At 43.1% G+C, this 18,392-nt stretch overlaps 1 protein-coding gene across 3 annotated transcripts in view; it reads right to left on the bottom strand.

Annotated features, from left to right (window-relative positions):
- Positions 1-18,392, bottom strand: part of DOCK5 (dedicator of cytokinesis 5) — a 239,090-nt gene that overhangs the window by 10,260 nt on the left and 210,438 nt on the right. For all 3 annotated transcript variants that reach the window (XM_054498518.2, XM_063669373.1, XM_063669374.1), the window contains exons 41-48: positions 16,274-16,415; positions 15,210-15,291; positions 13,506-13,590; positions 12,607-12,693; positions 9,772-9,948; positions 5,394-5,477; positions 4,314-4,451; positions 1,656-1,822 (exon numbers count right to left, since the gene is read on the bottom strand). In XM_054498518.2, the coding sequence (XP_054354493.2) occupies positions 1,656-1,822; positions 4,314-4,451; positions 5,394-5,477; positions 9,772-9,948; positions 12,607-12,693; positions 13,506-13,590; positions 15,210-15,291; positions 16,274-16,415 (962 nt within the window). The remainder of the gene's footprint in view (positions 1-1,655; positions 1,823-4,313; positions 4,452-5,393; positions 5,478-9,771; positions 9,949-12,606; positions 12,694-13,505; positions 13,591-15,209; positions 15,292-16,273; positions 16,416-18,392) is intronic.

The following is an 18,392-nucleotide window of genomic DNA, read 5'->3' as shown; positions in this document are numbered from 1 at the left end:
TAAAAATGTTGGCTTCATACCTAACATCTTATATTAGAATAAATTCTAAAGGATTACAGACAAAATTGTAAATAGTGAAACCCTAAAAGTCAATGAAAAAAAAAAAAGTACCTTTTTTGTTATCTTAGAGTGGGAAAGGCCTTTAATTGTGAAATAAAATCCAGAAGTCATAAAATAAAAGACTGATTATATAACTACATAAAAACATCAGCACAACTCAATAAAAAATTAGAAGCAACAAATTAGAAGTCAAAAGATAAAGGAGAAATTAGGAGAAAACATTTCAACTCATTTCACAGACAAAGGGCCAATAATTCAACAGAAAAAAGTATTTGACCACAGGTCACAGAAAATAAAACATAAACAAATGAAAAGATGTTCAACTTCAGGCAAAACAAGAAAAATAAACAAAAACCAAAAAACAAACAAACAAACAAAAACTATACAAGAAAATATTTTCCACCTATCAGATTGGTAAAATTTAAAAAGACTAAGTACAGTTTGGTGGCTAAGGTGAGTAACTAGGCACTCCTGTGTGTTGCTGGTGGGAGTGTAAACTGGTATAATCTTTATGGAAGTCGGTTTAGGAATAATTTTCAAAATTGCAAATATACATCTTTGACAGAGCAATTTCGCATACGAGATTTTTCCCATATTGATATAGTTGTATATGTACAAAATAACTTGTGTTTAATGTTATTCATTGTCACACTGAAGTAACAGTAATAGAGTGAAAGCAACTGAATGACCACCAGTAAGCACTGGTGGAATATACAGGTTGAATATCTCTAATCCCAAAATCCAAAATCCAAAATGCTCCAAAGTGCAAAATATTTGAATGCTGACATGATGCTCAAAGGAAATGCTTACTGGAACATTTCAGATTTGGGGTTTTTGGATTAGGGATGCTGAACAGGTATAACGCAAATATCCAAAAATACTAAAACATCTGAAATCCAAAACACTTCTGGCCCCAAGCATTTTGGATGAGGGATACTCAATCTGTATCATGCCACATACATACAATGAGCTATATCCATAGCTACAGAAAGCATAAAGAGGGGGCTTTTTATGTTCTGAAATGGAATGAGTTTCAAGATATAATAGTAAATGAAAAAAGCAAATTAAAGAAAATTCTACCATTCCTATAAAAAAAGTGTGGGGAAGAACATATAATTCTGCAATGCTTGTGAACCTATAAAGAGCTGCCATGGGGGTACCAAGAACCTGAATGTTAGCATCACCCGGCTCTGGGGGTGGGGCTACTGCAGGGGTTCTACTGTAGTGGGAAGTCTGAGATTAAAGGGAGACTTTTTGTGATATATCGTTTAGTTCTTTTGGAATTTCATATCATGTGATTATAAAACCTATTCATAAAATCAATGTAAAAATTTATTTTTTAAAATGGAAATGATGAAAAAAATAGGTAATGACTATAGGCATGTAATAGTGTGGTAGGATTATGGGTGATTTTTTTGTCATTTTTCATTTTTAGTAACTGTTGTTATTATTCTGCTAATCATGACATTCCTCATGAGGAAGTCAATGAGAATGACCCAAAGGCTATTCTTCTCAAAGGAGTGATGCGTGGCTAAAGGCAAACATTAGTAAGGCGTTACCCCGCCCTTCCTGCAGATTAAAGATGAAACCCTTACCCATCAGATCCCGGTCTGGAATGAGCATTGTCAGATGAGTTTGAAGAGGTGGAAACCACAGAGGAAGTGACTGAGGTGATGGACAACCTCCGCAGAGTGGAAGACATGATGTAGGGAAGCACAATAGACCCCGTGCGGCTTTGCTTCCTCTCCGTCAAGTTGGGTGGCTGAAAACATACAACTCCACATGGTTAGCGGGCCTGGAATCCAGACCCTATGAACTAGCACAGCTGCCCTGTTTCCTTGTGGCTAACCAGTACCCATCTGTATTGGCTGGCACCCCATTCTGATTGGTTGGTGTCTCTGCTGCCTCTATTGTTAAATATCGCACATACTGATACTGTTAGCTACAGGTATAACTTAGGTTAAACCTCCCTGATTCTAAGACTAGAGACAAAGTTGTCATAATTTTCTGCTACCTACATAAGAGAGGAAAAAATTAAGATGTGCCTCACACTCTCCAATAAATAGCAAAATCTTCCGTCTGCTTCCCCAGCTCAGCTTCTTTCAGTCTTTCAAAATATGGAATACTGGGGTTAGAGAAAATTTTTAGATTGACACTGTAGACATGCAGCTTAACCTGGCGAATCCTATGTTCCCTAGAAATGTCACCAATAGGATTACCCCCAGATGCCACCATATGAAACTGACTCACTAATACCGGCCTAGTTCTAATAATGACTAAGCTCATTAAATTGAAGACAGTCTTTGCTATCTAGGAAGGTGTGTGTAAAAGACAAATGCTCCTAGAAAAACTCTTAAGTAGCAGCAGGTTAGGAGGCACAATCTTAGGAAGAAGGCAGGACTGAACACTTAATGGCTGAAAGACACGCTCAAAAAGATACCCTGGAGGAAACTGTACTGAAGGCAGGCAGACAGGAATGGGGGAGAAAAGAACATGAAAAGAAACTCAGAGCTTTGGTTTGAGGAAATAATGTGAAAATAAGGGGTTTAACAATAAGACCATTAAAGGGCTGGGCATGCTGGCTCACACCTGTAATCCCAGCATTTTGGGAGGCTGAGGCAGGAGGACTGCTTGAGTCCAGGAGTTGGAGGCCAGCCTGGGCAACACAGCGAGACCCTATCTCTACAAAAAAGTTTTAAAAATTAGCTGGGTGTGGGCCGGGCGTGGTGGCTCACACCTGTTAATCTCAGCACTTTGGGAGGCTGAGGTGGGTGGATCATGAGGTCAGGAGATCGAGACCATCCTGGCTAACACAGTGAAACCCGTCTCTACTAAAAATGCAAAAAATTAGCTGGGCATGGTGGTGGGCACCTGTAGTCCCAGCTACTCGGGAGGCTGAGGCAGGAGAATGGCGTGAACCTGGGAGGTGGAGCTTGCAGTGAGCTGAGATCACGCCACTGCACTCCAGCCTGGCCGACAGAGCAAGACTCTGTCTCAAAAAAAAAAAAAAAAAAAAAAAAAAAATTAGCTGGTTGTGGTGGAGCACACCTGTAGTTCCAGCTACTCAGGAGGCTGAGATGGGAGGATGGCTTGAGCCTGGGAAGTCAAGGCTGCAGTGAGCTGTGATCATGCACTGCACTTCAGCCTGGGTGACAAAGAGAGATCCTGTCTCAAAAACAAAAACAAAACAAAACAAAAAGAATAAGACCATTAAAGAGAACAGCATGAATTCAAAGAAAAAAAATGCAGATAAGTAAAGCTAGAATGTATTACATCATCACTCGCTGGAGAGAAAAGGTTAGTACACGCACTATCCACTGAACTGTTCAGGAGGAGAAAAGAAAATTGTAGCTGCGAGGAGCTCGTCAAACACAATTATGAAAGCAGCTACATGCATATGAAATGTAATTCACAATTCCTTCTTCCCTTCAAAGGCGTGAAAACTGTACACTTTTCATCAAAATAGATACTATTTCTAAGATTAGGAAAAAATGTAAGAATTTGGCCAGACAGCACAAGAATAACCAGTGTCTAGGATTCAGAAAACTTTGAGTTATTTTGTTTTTTTTATTTGTTTGTTTGTTTTGAGATAGAGTCTCGCTCTGTCGCCCAGGCTGGAGTGCAATGGTGTGATCTCAGCTCAATGAAACCTCCGCCTCCTGGGTACAAGCAATTCTCTTGCCACAGCCTCCCGAATAGCTGGGACTACAGGTGCCTGACACAATGCCCAGCTAATTTTTTGTATTTTTAGTAGAGATGGGGTTTCATCATGTTGGCCAGGCTGGTCTCGAACTCCTGACCGCAAGTGATCAGCCCTCCTTGGCCTCCCAAAGTGCTGGGATTACAGCTGTGAGCCACTGCACCTGGCCTGATTTCTAGTACAGTGGTTATCAAAGTGTTGTCCCCAGACCAGAGGCATCAATATCACCCGGGAACTTCTCAGAATTGCAACTACTTGGGCCCCACCCCCAGATCTATGGAATCACAAATTCCGGGGTTATGATGGCTCAGCCATCTGTATTTTCACAAGCCCTCTGGGAGGTTCTGATAGTTGTTCAAGTTGCAGAACCTCTGACCAGCACAAGGACTGTTCAAGGTCACCAAGAGGGGAACACACTCTCTCCCACCAGCCCCACTATTTCCATGCCATAGCTAAGTTATTACACCTCATTTGGCATCTGAAAAACGAATCAGTGTCATAAAAGGTCACAGAGCCTAGAAAAACGTGTGAAGGCTACTTAGATCATGCTTACCAGTGTTATAACCCCATAGTGCTTTTCTACTTTCTCCTTGAGTTCCCGGAAGCAAGAAGACAACCGCTCATGCAGCGGCTTCAGCTGCTCTGTCAGTTTCTCCCCATGGATGCGGATCCCTTCTGTTAGCAGAGGCATCTGGAAAGAAGGGCAAAAAATGAGTGCAATGTGCTTCAGGAAGAGGGATCGTTCTGATTTGGTTGGGGAAGGGAGGGATGGGGTGGAAAGGTAAACTGCTAGACATAGTGCTGGCCAATGGGGAGGCCACTTCTCAGTGTAGGACTTGTGGACTGGCTGGACTTTGGTCAATGATGTGGGAAAATGTGCACACCAAGAATACAGGTTGACCCTAAACTGGGGAAGGGCTGTGGGATGAGGCAAATCTAATGGAGTCCTGGGGCACTTCCGTGGATGAGCAACTGATAGGTTTAAGTCTTAGACCGAATTTGGTAGTCATGTTTTCTACCACTGCCCACTGAAGTCTTGAGAGAAAAAAAATGAGGCCAAGCATCTCTCAGCTGGAAACACATGCCAGGAAACCAACAGATGAACATTTTTTTTTTTTTTTTTTTTTTTTGAGATGGAGTGTCACTCTGTTGCCCAGGCTGGAGTGCTGTGGTGTGATCTTGGCTCACTGCAACCTCTGCCTCCTGGGTTCAAATGATTCTCCTGCCTCGGCCTCCTGAGTAGCTGGGATTACAAGCATGCACCACCATGCCTGGCTAATTTTGTATTTTTAGTAGAGATGGGGTTTCACCATGTGGGCCAGGCTGGTCTCGAACTCCTGACCTCAGGTGATCCACCCACTTCAGCCTCCCAAAGTGCTGGGATTACAGGCATAAGCCACTGTGCCCGGCCCCAACTGATGAACTTTGATCTCAGCTTTAAGAAGGCTCCGTCAACCCTGGGCAGTTTAACTGCCAGCCAAGCAATCAAATACATAGATAGGTGGTGGTTTCACAAGGGTTAATAAAAGAAAGAAAAGTAATACTGAGTGGGCTTGTAGACTTAAGCCCTGGAGAATAATGGGTGTCCGGCACTGTGGCCTCCCCAGGAGTGTAAAGGAAAGCCATCCTGTACCTGTAATGCTATTAGTCGCTTTAGCAGCTCAACCTTCTCCTGGTCTTCAGGATGCTCCTGCAAGTACTTTTCTGTAAAAAAAGCCTAAAAACAGAGCATATGCAAGTTTTAATTAGAACACATTCCTATCTGTGCAGGAAAGCCTGGAAGGGTGAAACATGTATCCTGTAATGAAGAACCAGGTGTGTCTAACTAAAAATGAATCCCTTTCCTAGGATAGCTCTTATACTATGTTGGGCAATGCAAAAAAGTGTGTGCTATTATGTGGTCTTTCCTTGATTAGCAAATTCTTAGCAAAACTACATTCTTAACAGTCACCAGCCCACCACACACACACACACACACACTAATCAAATAGTCATCAACAAAGCAAAACGTCATTCGTTAAAATAACTGTCCCAAAGAACAAAGCAAAGGCGAAATGGCAATATCTCAAGGCTAATCATTAAATTAAGTGCATAGATATTATAAGGGAAAGAGTAAAAAGTCAAAAAACAGGAGATGGAGGTGACAGTTTTTCTGCTCATCCCGTGATATTGGCTATATCACGCTTTTTTCCTATATTAAGTGAAGGTTAATATTTGCACTTTCTTAGTAGTCCCCTATCCCAAATGCTATTTCAAAAAGAAAATGAGATAGATGTAAAGACATTTCAAAAATATTATGCTGGTTGCCCTTATTATTATACATCAGCACCATGCTCGTCAGTAAACACTCATGACCCCCCAGCTAAGTCCCTGTAACAGGTAAATAAAACCCAAAGTTAAATTCCAAACACAGGCCTTATATAGGGTACTGTTTTAAAGACAGAATTCATCAGGAAAGAGAAATAGAAGTTTGCAGCAAACGTTTCCAACAGAGTCCAAAATTGGAGTGACATGTTTTCTTCCCAAACCTTAACATTCATTTCTGAAACTGCTTTCAAAGACCAGCCTTCGGATTCCCCTTCAGTCTTCTGCTTTAATGCTGTGAGAGCCAAACCCCCCATTATATAAAACCAAGAGCTCCTGGAACTACAAGACAGACTTATAAAAGTGAATGGCCCATTTTGTGTGGCAAACAAAGTATGTGCAAAGCCTATCTTGTGAGCAGACATTATGGGTTGAATTATGTCCCCCAAAATTCCTATGTTGAAGTCCTAATGCCTGGTACCTCAGAATGTGACCCTATTTAGAAGCAGGGCTGTTGCAGATTTAATTAGTTAAGAGGAGGTCATATATACTGGAGTAGGGTGGGCCCTTAAGCCCGTATGACTGGTGTCCTTATAAAAAGGGGAAATTTGGAGACAGAAGTGCAAACACTGGGAGAACATCATATGAAGAGATGCAAGAAGATGGCCATCGACAAGACACGGAGGAGCAGCCTCAAGCCATGGAGCACCAAGAAGACACCAGAAGCCAGGAAGAGAGACATGGAACATTCTTTCAAACATCCTTGGAAGGAACCAACACTGTGACACCTTGATTTCAGACTTCTTGCTCGTGGAACAGTGAAACAAGAAGTTTTTGTTGTTTTAAGCCACCCAGTTTGGAGAACTTTGTTACAGCAGCCCTAGCAAACTAATACAACAGAGAATATGAATATATATTAAACAATTATCACAAAAAGAAGCATGACAATATAATACATTAGCATAACAGCTCATTCTAGCCAGGATGGTATTTAGAGGGACTGTCAGTATAAATGAAAAAGGAGTATTTACTTAAGTTTTCATTGACTTTTACCTTTCAAATACAAGTACTTGAAATTTTTGAAAGTTGTAACAATTTTGTTTTTGCTAAATGGTAGAACACATGGAAATTCCCAAAGTATTGGTTAGATCGGGGAACACTGGAGCCGAGTGCCCTGAAATTCATTTTTCTAGCAGAGTTCTGCCTCAGAACAGAAAGGGGAGATGAATTACAGCACACAGCTCCTGTGTTCTTATCACTTTGGCGATGAATTACTGCACACAGCTCCTGTGTTCTTAACACTTTGGCGATGAATTACTGCACACAGCTCCTGTGTTCTTATCACTTTGGCAATGAATAAAGAGCTGGATTAGAATAGTTTACCTATTACCTATTACCATTACATATTACATCAAATATGTAATGATGGGCTTCCCCACTGATTGCAATACATCATGGTGATTAATGAGTTTACCTTTTTCTTACGTTTAGAAATGTGCAGTCATACATATTAATTAAATGAATACATTAGTATTTTAAGCCAAAGGTCCCGAAATGTATGTATGTATGTATGTATTTATCCTAGCTTTTTGTTCATTTTAATTAGAACACTGTCACGCTGGAAAAACTTCATATGATATTATGTATTATTCACAGATATTGGCATATATAAATCTGTGATTGGGGTATTCTGTAAAAATTAATACTTGGAAAAAATACATGAAGATTAGTACCAAACAGTACATATGAAAAAGTACACACTGAAAGCATTACAGTATTTAAAAAGTAGTGTATATTAGATCCTATTTTTATATTGACTGCCATTGTAACACTGGATATTATTACGGTGCCTAACATGAACAAACTAGAATTTGTCTCTGGTGTTGCGTCTTTCCCAGCTGCTGAGTATAATACGGCTAGAGAAGGCTGAAAGGCTGAGAAAAAGGACAGAAAGAAGATGATCATAGTAGCAGCCACAGAGCATAGATGTCACCACCCATGAAGAACATTCCAATTACACCGTCTGCTCCAAGTAGGCAGGAAGAAAACCAACACTGGTGAAGCCTCAACTCTATGTCAAGCACTGTCTGATGTTCCTTCTATACAGGATGTCTCCCTTAATCTTCCAGTCCATCCTGTGATCTATCTTGTGAGTCAGGCATTTTTCTTCTTTTTTTTTTAGACGGAGTGTTCTGTCACCCAGGCTGGAGTTCAGTGGTGCAATCTTGGCTCACTGCAGCCTCCACCTCCCGGGTTCAAGCAATTCTCATGCCTCAGCCTCTCCAGTACCTGAGATTACAGGCACCCGCCATCATGCCCAGCTGATTTTTTTATATTTTTATTAGAGACAGAGTTTCGCCAAGTTCGCCACGCTGGTCTCGATTTCCTGGCCTCAGGTGATCTTCCCGCCTCGGCTTCCCAAAGTGCTGACATTACAGGCATGAGCCACCGTGCCTGGCCAAGTCAGGCATTCTTCTCACTTTGCAGATATATGGAGCTCAGAGAGGTGAAGCATGTTGCCCAGAGCACACAGTGGCCAATTGGAAGCCAGAACTGGGTCCTGGGAGCAACTGAGTGCAAACCTCCTGCTCTTCCCAGGACACGCGCGCACGCACATGCATGCGCACGCACACGCACACACACACACACACACACACACACACGGACACAAGAGCGCCACCCAGTTAATGCCGCTCACCCTTTCCCTCTGGCTCCTTTAATTTCTACCCATTCTCCAGGTGGCTGCACAGGGGTGTCCTTGCCAAATGTTGATTTATATCCAAAAAGTTTATATTCAAAAAATATTTAGCCACTGAAAACATACCACAGCAATGAAAAATTCTGCTCCATTAATTATACTTAACATAAACTGAATGCATGTTGTGTATTTTAAATGCTGTTACATCCTAACCCCGTGCCATGGATTAAGTTGTGCTGAGTTCTGCTTTCATGTCTCAACTAAGAATACCTAGTTGAACTAATTTAATTGTAGAGTCAGGGCCATCAGTTGTCCATACAACCTCTGGCACACGAAGTCAGGCGGGGGTCCTAGAAGCTAATTCTGCCGCCCAGGCTGGAGAACAGTGGCCCAGTCTCAGCTTACTGCAACCTTTGCCTCTGGGGTTAAAAGTGATTCTCGTGCCTCAGCCTCCTGAGTAGCTCGGACTACAGGCATGCACCACCATGTCTGGCTAATTTTTGTATTTTTAGTAGAGACGGGGTTTCACCATGTTGGCCAAGATGGTCTCTAGCTCCTGACCTCAAGTGATCCACCTGCCTTGGCCTCCCTAAGTCCTGGGATTACAGGTGTGAACCACTGTGCCCGGCCCCTAGGAGCTAATTCTAAAGAGAGTGTGGCTCTGCCATCCCCAGAGATGCTGCTCCATTTCCAGTGTGCCTGGGTTCTGGGGTCCACCCCTTAGTTTGTATAACCCTCAGGGGAGACAGAATAACAGGTGCTTTGACCAGAGGCATGTTGGTTTTTTTTCTGTGATGCTTTACTAGGCAATGTTCTATACCAGCTGGGTTGCTGATAGTCTCAAAGAAGTCAGGGACAATCGTTTCATTCACTTCACTTGCCAGAAGGGAAAGTGAACATTTCTTAGAGCAGCTGTAGGAAATGAATTTGTCAGTGGCAAATGGCACAGAGGGAGGCATACAGACACCCAGGTCTGTGAATCCCTAGGGGATTGTGGGACCAAGCAAACCTTTTCATAGTTGGAGAAGCCCCCCATGACGGCTGGGTCCACGATGCCACTGAGCAGCATGGAGAGGGGGTGCACAGAGAGGGACCGGTCCCAAGCATGCTGCTGAACACAGTTGCTGATCCTCTCATTGGTCAGCTCCATGGTTTCGATGGCATTCTCCAGAGGACTGATCTCCTCCTGAGTGACAGAGCACATGGGAGAAAGAGGACACTTGTCAGCTCCAAGTAAAGACTGAAAAAAGTTTAACTCTTCCCCTGAAGAGGTATAAAATACCCACAAGCTATAGAAAAGGGAAGATTTTCTAATCAAGGTTAGGCTTATAGCAGGGGTCCCAAAACGCCAGGCCAGTATCAGTCCGTGGCCTATTAGGAAACAGGCCACATAGCCGGAGGTGAGCGGCAGGTAAGTGAGGGAAGCTTCATCTGTATTTATAGCCGCTCTCCATCTATTGCATTACAACCTGAGCTCTGCCTGCTGTCAGATCAGTGGTGGTATCAGATTTTCATAGGAGTGCAAACTCTATCGTGAACTGCACATGCGAGGCATCTAGGTTGTGCATGCCCTATGAGAATCTAATGCCTGATGATCTGTCACTGTCTCCCATTACCTCTAGAAGGGACCTTCTAGTTGCAGGAAAACAAGCTAGTGCTCCTACTGATTCCACATGATAATTATTTCAATATGTGTTACAATATAATATATGATAGAAATATAGTGCACAGTAAATGTAATGTGCTTGAATCATTCCAAAATCATCCCCTATCCCCCAACACCTCCCACCTTCCTACCCCAGGTCCACGGAAAAATTGTCTTCCAGGATAGCAGTCCCTGTGTCAAAAAGATCGGGGACTGCTAGCTTATAAGGACACCACAATTTTTTGGAATAGTGGTAAGATACAAAATAAGCTATTTAAAATCTCCTTACAAAGTAGAATGATGACTTAAACATTGGAGCTATGGAAATGATTATTCCTTGGACAAAATGTCTACAGAAAATGTGAGAAGAAAAGAACCGGATCTGTAGTAAGAATCATTTCCTAGGCAACACTTCCTTGGAGACTTTTGAGAAGATCAACGACAAGAGAACAGCAGGATATCAGATCTGAGTCACTTCTGAACCACCAAGAATGTCCACTGGCAAAACGTTTGATGCTTCCTCCATGAAAAGAGGTAAGTGATCTTGGGGGCCATGCATTCAGACCATACATAATCTTAGTACGAATTGTATGTGTATCAGAAGTCAGAAATAATAGGATGTATTAGAATATACAGGCTGAATTTTGAATGAAAAGAAAATAAGACATAGTACAGATTCAGAGAGTTCTTCCTAAGGAAATGTCTACAAAATCAGGTTTCAAAAAAAAAAAAAAGTATCTCCTTCTTCATTTTACCCATTATCAGTCAACATGCCCTCCTATTCCAGACTTGATTCCAAAAGTCTCCATCCAAAATTCATATCCATAACTGAAGAATAATGTCGTTTTTTTTCTTTTAGAGACAGGGTGTCACTCAGTCGACCAGGCTGGAGTGCAGTAGTGCAATTATTCACAACTCACTGTAACCTCCAACTCCTGGGCTCAAGCCATCTTCTTGCCTCAGCCTCCCAAGTAGCTAGGATGACAGGCACATACCACCACATACAGCTATTCTTTTTGTAGAGGTGGCGGTCTTGCTATGTTGCCCAGGGTGGTCTTGAACTCCTGAGCTCAAGGGATCCTCCCATCTTGGCCTCCCAAAGTTCAGGGATTACAGGCATGAGCCACTGTACCTAGCCATGACTTATAACACATCAAACTTCAATTCAGATTTGTTCAAGAAACATTTCTTGAACACCTACTTTAGGCTAAGTGCCATGCTATGCACCACAGATACAAAAGTGATTAAGATGTATGTACTTCATGGCTTGGAGGAGCTGATGGTGTTAGCGGGGTCTCAGCACATGTAAACATGGTAGGTTAGAAACACGCCCAGGTGCCACAGGGGACAGACAAAGGGCAGGTCACCCAACTTGGGTGTTCCAGAGATGGATTCATTGAGAAGCTGGTGCCTAAACTGAACCTTGATGGGAGTTAGTTAGGTGCAGAAATTGCAAGAGTGTGTTTCAGGCAGAGAAAATGATCCAATGTCACAGAGGACTGAAATTAGCATGGGATGAACACTATGGTTCCAATAGATTGCCTAAGAGATGGGGCAGAAGAGTTAGGCCATACGTGTGTGTGCTAAGGAGGACAGGCTTTATACTCCAGGTACTTGGAGCCATAGAAGGGCTTTAAGCATGAGAATGGACGAAATGGTGAGATTTCCTTAATGGAATTCCCACTGAGGCAGTGAGGTAACTGGACCTGAGAAGGCCATGCATGGCAGGGAGGCCAATGAGGAGGTGGGAAATAAAACAGATTTAATCAATACTAAACAGGTAAAATGAGCAGCTTTTGGGAGAGACGAAGAGGGAGGAGTCTATGGTGATTGTGGATGTGATTAGTGGAGAATAAAAGAAGAGAACAGCCTTTGGGAGGGAAGATGTAATTGACAGGAAACTCCAAAGCAGCATTCCAAAAATGTTTCTGGGTGCTGGCAGGATCGCTGAGCAGACACCACTCCTCTGGACATAAAAGAGTCATTCACTGTGAGTGACCTTTAGGGCTGGTGTTGTCACATCAGTTTTACAAAGGAGCTCTATTATATAAGCATGCCTTTTATTTCTCTTTTGAAAAACAAAGTTGGCCAGAGGAGGCTGGCCAAGCTGGTGTGAACTGCAGAGGGAATTCAACAAAGGCTGTTATTATATTTGGAGACAGAAAGTTTTTTTCCAAGTGCCAGTTTCAAATGACTCACTGTTGAAATCTGCTTGACTTCAAACCACTTGAGAATCCCAGGAAAGGTATATGCAGTCGTATATGTGGTCCGTTCAATCCACATTGTCTAGTGGCAAGAAGGAAAACATGAAATGTTGGTCAATTCCCAGGAGGAAAACATGAAATGTTGGTCAATTCCCAGGGAAAACAGCAAAACTCTCTGGTTCAGTTAAGTGAGATTCTATTCTCAAATGCCTCGTAGAGAGTGAGCCAAATTTTCTCATAAAATTCAAGGATTCTGGATGTTTAAAGCTGAAAGGGATCATCTACTTGGGACTTCTCACCCTACGGAGGGAAATGTGAGGTCTAGAGAGGTATGACTAGCCCAAGGTCATTATGAGCAGCAGGCCCAAGAAGAGTCCAGATTCTGGACTCCTAGTCTAGCATTTTCCATGGAGATGACAGCTGGCTGTCTAGGTAATTAGCACTTGCTGTCTAGGTAATTAGCAGGTGAAGCCTCTGTTCCCAGGGGTGCCATCGTTTCTCCTGTGAAGCTGGTTAGGTAGGTGGAAGACCTCCACTTGGGATGTCAATTTTACCTTTTTTTTTTTTTTTTGAGACGGAGTCTCGCTCTGTCACCCATGCTGGAGTGCAGTGGTGCGATCTCAGCTCACTGCAACCTCTGCCTCCTGGGTTTAAGCAATTCTTCTGCCTCAGCCTCCCGAGTAGCTGGGACTACAGGCACGTGCCACCACGCCCGGCTAATTTTTTTGTATTTTTAGTACAGATGGTGTTTCACCGTATTAGCCAGGATGGTCTCGATCTCTTGACTTCGTGATCCGCCCACGTTGGCCTCCCAAAATGCTGGGATTACAGGCGTGAACCACCGTGCTCAGCCCATCAATTTTACCTCTTAAAGGACAAAAGGGGTGAACTCACAGCAAATTCATTGTCTGGATCCTTTTCTCCTTTCCGGAACGGCCGGGAGTATCTGAACTGCTGCACTTCATTGGCTCTGTAGTAGCTGGAGAAGGACAAAGCAATGCTGTATTTTTCTCTCTTAGAACAACCACTCCTCAATTTGACTTCAACAAAACCTTATAACACTTCTGCCTGGTCTGAGTTTTACCCACTAAGCTATCTCATAATCAATAGTGCCTCCACATGAAGGCTTGAGAAAGTGCACAATTTGATTTTATTTCACACCTTACTTTTATATTATTTAGGAATTTATTTCACAGCACACAATTTTATTTATTTATTTTATTTTTATTTATTTATTTTGAGTCAGAGTCTCACTCTGTCGCCCAGGTTGGAGTGCAGTGACGCGATCTTGGCTCACTGCAGGTTGCACTTTCCGAGTTCAAGTGATTCTCCTACCTCAGCCTCCTGAGTAGCTGAGATTATAGGCACGCACCATCACACCTCACTAATTTTTTTGTATTTTTAGTACAGATGGGGTTTCACCATGTTGGCCAGGCTGGTCTTGAACTCCTGACCTCAAGTGATCCACCCACCTCAGCCTCAAAGTCACAGCACACAATTTTAAAAGGTATATGTGGTCAGGTGTGGTGGCTCACACCTGTAATCCTACCACTTTGGGAGGCAAAGGTGGGAGGATCACTTGAACTCAAGACCAGACAACCTGGGCAGCACAGCAAGATCCCATGTACACACACACACACACACACACACACACACACACACACACACACAATTAGCCAGGTGTGGTGGTGTATGTCCCAGCTACTCAGGAGGCTGAGGTGGGAGGGAGGGTCTCTTGAGCCCAGGAATTTGAAGTTGCAGTGAGCTATGATCATGCCACTGCATGCCAGCCTAGTTGACAGAGAGACCCTGTCTCTTAGTGGGTGGATTGCCTGAGCTCAGGAGTTTGAGACCAGCCTGGGCAACACAGTGAAACCCCGTCTCTACTAAAATACAAAAAATTAGCCAGGTGTGGTGGCGTGCACCTGTAATCCCAGCTACTTGGGAGGCTGAGGCAGGAGAATTGCTTGAACCCAGGAGGCAGTAGTTGCAGTGAGCCGAGATCACGCCACTGTATTCCAGCCTGGGTGACAGAGCAAGATTCAGTCTCAAAAAACAAACAACAACAAAAAAAGGTGTATGCACTTACACATACATTTGTGATCTCATTAGTCTAGTTTTATAACAGTTCTATCAATACTATTAGCATTCGGCTTTTCAAGACAAGGAATGAGCCCCTCCATCACTGGGGACCAGCCACTCCTCTGTGATGCTTTTGGGTGAAAATAAAAGCTCAGGGATCTGTAAGCTAGGTGTGAAATTTCTGATTTTCCTCTGCCTAAAAAAAAAAAAAAAAAAACCCCACATCCCTTTGTATTACCAAGCTTTTATCCTACACTCAAAGTAGAACAGATAGTAGGTCTTGCAAACTGTAATAAATGTAAGGCTTTGGTTTTGATGTACTCCAAACAAGTGTGAGGGAGAGACAAACTTTTCTCTTTTTTGTAGAGACAGTGTCCCACTTTGTTGCCCAGGCCGGTCTCAAATTCCTGGCTTCAAGCAATACTCCTCCCTCAGCCTCGGAAAATGTTGAGATTACAGATGTGAGCCACTGTGACCAGACACAGATTTTTTTTTTTTAAATGAAAAACCACTTACTTTAAGATCTGTTCTGGAACAGGTTTATCCTTGTAGCTGGGCGGCAAGCTCATCACTGGCTTTACGGTGAAGCACTGCATGTCTGAGGAGCTCGTTAAGGAAAGGAGAGGGGTTGGGGCCGCGAAGGTGTCAGACACCAAACACCCCTGTTCCTCCTGCTTCACAGCCGGAAATGCCACCAGCACCAATCACTCCCTTTGACCCCAATGCCAGGACCGCATTGAAAATGGAGTTCCTTTGTGTATCACCGAAATGCCTTATTCAGTGATTACAATTAATCCTAGGGTCCTTTTTTTTTTTTTTTTTTTTTTCGGTCAGACATCTGGCAAACAACCCTTGCCATAGGGAAATAGACATCAATGCAATATCAGGAAATAGGTACTTAGAAATGGATTTAAACAATTTCTTGGGACAAGCATCCCTCTGAAATCACCAGAATCAGAGCCCAGGCAACAAGAATTACTTTTATCTTTGGATCCCGTCTTTTTATCCAGTGCCATAGTTGGGCACTGTGCTAGGTATTTTGAATGTGTTATCTCTAATATACACAACAACTCCACATGTGGGATAATCTTATTTTCTTTTCACAGATGGAGAATCTGAGGATAAGAGAGGTTAAAATCCAACATCACACAGCTGGTAAATGGTAAAGTTAGGCTTCAAAAGCAGCTCAAGGGTAAGTGCTCCTGCTCTGATTTAATGATCGAGTCTTAGAAAGTCTTAGCTCCCCAACCCACCAGGACAGAGATACTGTCTTAAAGTCTATAACAGAAGCCAGAATTCAGAATAGGAAGTCTATGTTCCACTTAAGCTCCCCATCTGGCTAGGAAGTATATTTCATATCCATCAGTTGTCTGTTATCTCTCCTCTTTTGTTATGTCATCACCACCAGCTAAGGCTATTAGGGTCCCAAAGATTTTACATGGAATGGGAACCTGTGTCAGAATGCTTGAGAGGATGGTGTGTCTGCAGAGAAGGGACTGTAGCTCCTATCTTCTCTGGCTTATCTAGGGCTGTACACAGCCTTAAGAGCCTCGGGGCCATATTCCCCCCGGAAAGGATACACTGCTTGGGGGAGGACTTGATGTCTTCCCCAGGAGGCGTGGTACTGGTCATCTTCTCCGCATTGGGGAACTGGGTTAGCAACCTCAGGCTGAAGTCCTCTCGCCTCTCATACTCCTTTCCCCGATAGATGAAGATTTTATTCTGGAGGTGAGAGACAGCAAGGGAAGTCATTAAATAGGAAGAGTGGAGACGCAACTGGAGTTCCAGGTACTGAGGGAGCCATTGCACTCTCCAGCCAATGTTCAATCCACACCATCAAGTTCTCATTGAATATCTAGTCCATGCCCGATAGCAACCGTCATATCTTACAAGAGCTGCGGTTTACTGGAGAAGTTAAATCACAGGCGTAAAAAATACTTAGCCTAGTGCTTCTTCCAGTGTGAACCAAGGACTATGGCCAGTCTGCAAACAGTCTGGACCCATCTGCAAGGAAATAAGGAACTTGTGCCCTCATTTAAATCAATGACATCACCAGGCATGCTGATATTGTCATAGCAAGACATTCTTAAGGAAGGAAGGAAGGAAGTGCATTAATTTACATTGAGGTATAAACTCCTAATCGATCTCATCACGATCCAGTAACAGTTTGTGGACCAGCACTTAAACAGCACTGCCTAAGAGAATGAGGAGAAACAATGTGTCTTCTGGCACAGAAACAGAGTGACAGAGAACAGAAGCAATGTACCACAGTCCCCAGCCAATCCTGAAAGTCTAATAGAAAATCACTGCATTAAATATTATTTTCTCCACTCTAGACTGTAAATATAATCTCTTTAATCATTTTTTTTTCCCAAAGAGATTTCCTAGGCCCCAGGCATGGCAGTAATTTGTCTCACAGGTGTGGTTGCCTGGGCAAGTGCAAACATAGCCATGTTTGAAATGAGCAGTTTGCATTGGTAGTCCACACATGATTCATTTTTAACCAACACTTGGGCCCAGGTTGTCTTGTAAAATGTCTTTGAAAATCACTTGTCCATTCATATAAAAAATATGTATTGTGCAAACAGAAGATCAGCTGGACAACAGGAATACAATGGTGATCTTGCTCTCACAGAACTTACCTTCTAGAGAATAAAAAACAAGCAAGTAAATAAATAAGTAAACATGATAGTGTAAGCACCGTGAAGGCAATTACACTTTCCAGGCAAACACTGAATGAAGGGAGTAAAAACTACTGGATCTTTTGGAATACATGATAAAACTTTTCCAAGCTAGGAAAAGTCTATGGAACTCAAGCCTGTTGAAATTCCATCATTCAGACGAAACAATGGTGGGCAAAGGATCAGAGTGTAATACAACGCTAGTTGTATGATGCAGACAATAACTGTAAAAGGAATCAGAGAAGCAGGTCAGGAAGAATTAGCTCGACTGGAAAGAGAAGGCTTCAAGGAAGACACGGGCCTTAGATGGGCATAGACAGATGAACGGGATAAGGAAGCATAAAGAGAAGGGGTGCAAAGGACCAGGCGGGTATGCGGAAAGGGTCAGGCCCAGGGGTGGAAAGTACAGAATTCTGGGAGAAGAAATGAGCTTGGACTGGAAGAATGAGCCAGAAAATGAATGGTCTCTCATGGCGGGCGAAGGTTTCAAAGACTGGGAACGTTCACTGGAGGTTCTGGAAGGCGGGAGACGCATGATGAAAGAAGCAGTGTAGACAATGGAAGACAACAGTGGCATCTATGCCCAACTGAACGCTCACAGGCTGGACTGAGCAGAAGAGGGAAAAGTAACAGCAGGAGAGAGAGAAGTAACAGCATTCAGTGTTTGCCTCTTTGGTGTCAGGAGAAGGGCAAGGCAGACAGGGGAGTCAACGCTGATTCAAAGATCACTGGTCTTGAGCCTGGGCAACACAGTGAGACCCCATATCTAAGAAAAAATAAAAACATTAGCTGGGCGTGGTGGTGTGCACCTGTAATCCCACCTCCTCAGGAGGCCGAGGCAGGAGGATTGCCTGAGCCTGGGAGGTCAAGGCTGCAGGGAGCTGTGATTACACCACTGCATTTCAGCCTGGAAGACAGAGCGAGAACCTGTCTCTTAAAAAAAAAAAAAAAGTCACTGGTCTTGGAGTAGGAAGAACAGTGGTACCCCTGACAGAAACAAATGAGATCTCATTGGGTT

This window comes from Pongo pygmaeus, chromosome 7 (genome assembly GCF_028885625.2).
Source record: "Pongo pygmaeus isolate AG05252 chromosome 7, NHGRI_mPonPyg2-v2.0_pri, whole genome shotgun sequence".
NCBI classification, from domain to species: Eukaryota; Metazoa; Chordata; class Mammalia; order Primates; family Hominidae; genus Pongo; species Pongo pygmaeus.
Note: the sequence above shows the minus strand (reverse complement) of the source record. Positions and strands in the feature narration are given on the sequence as shown.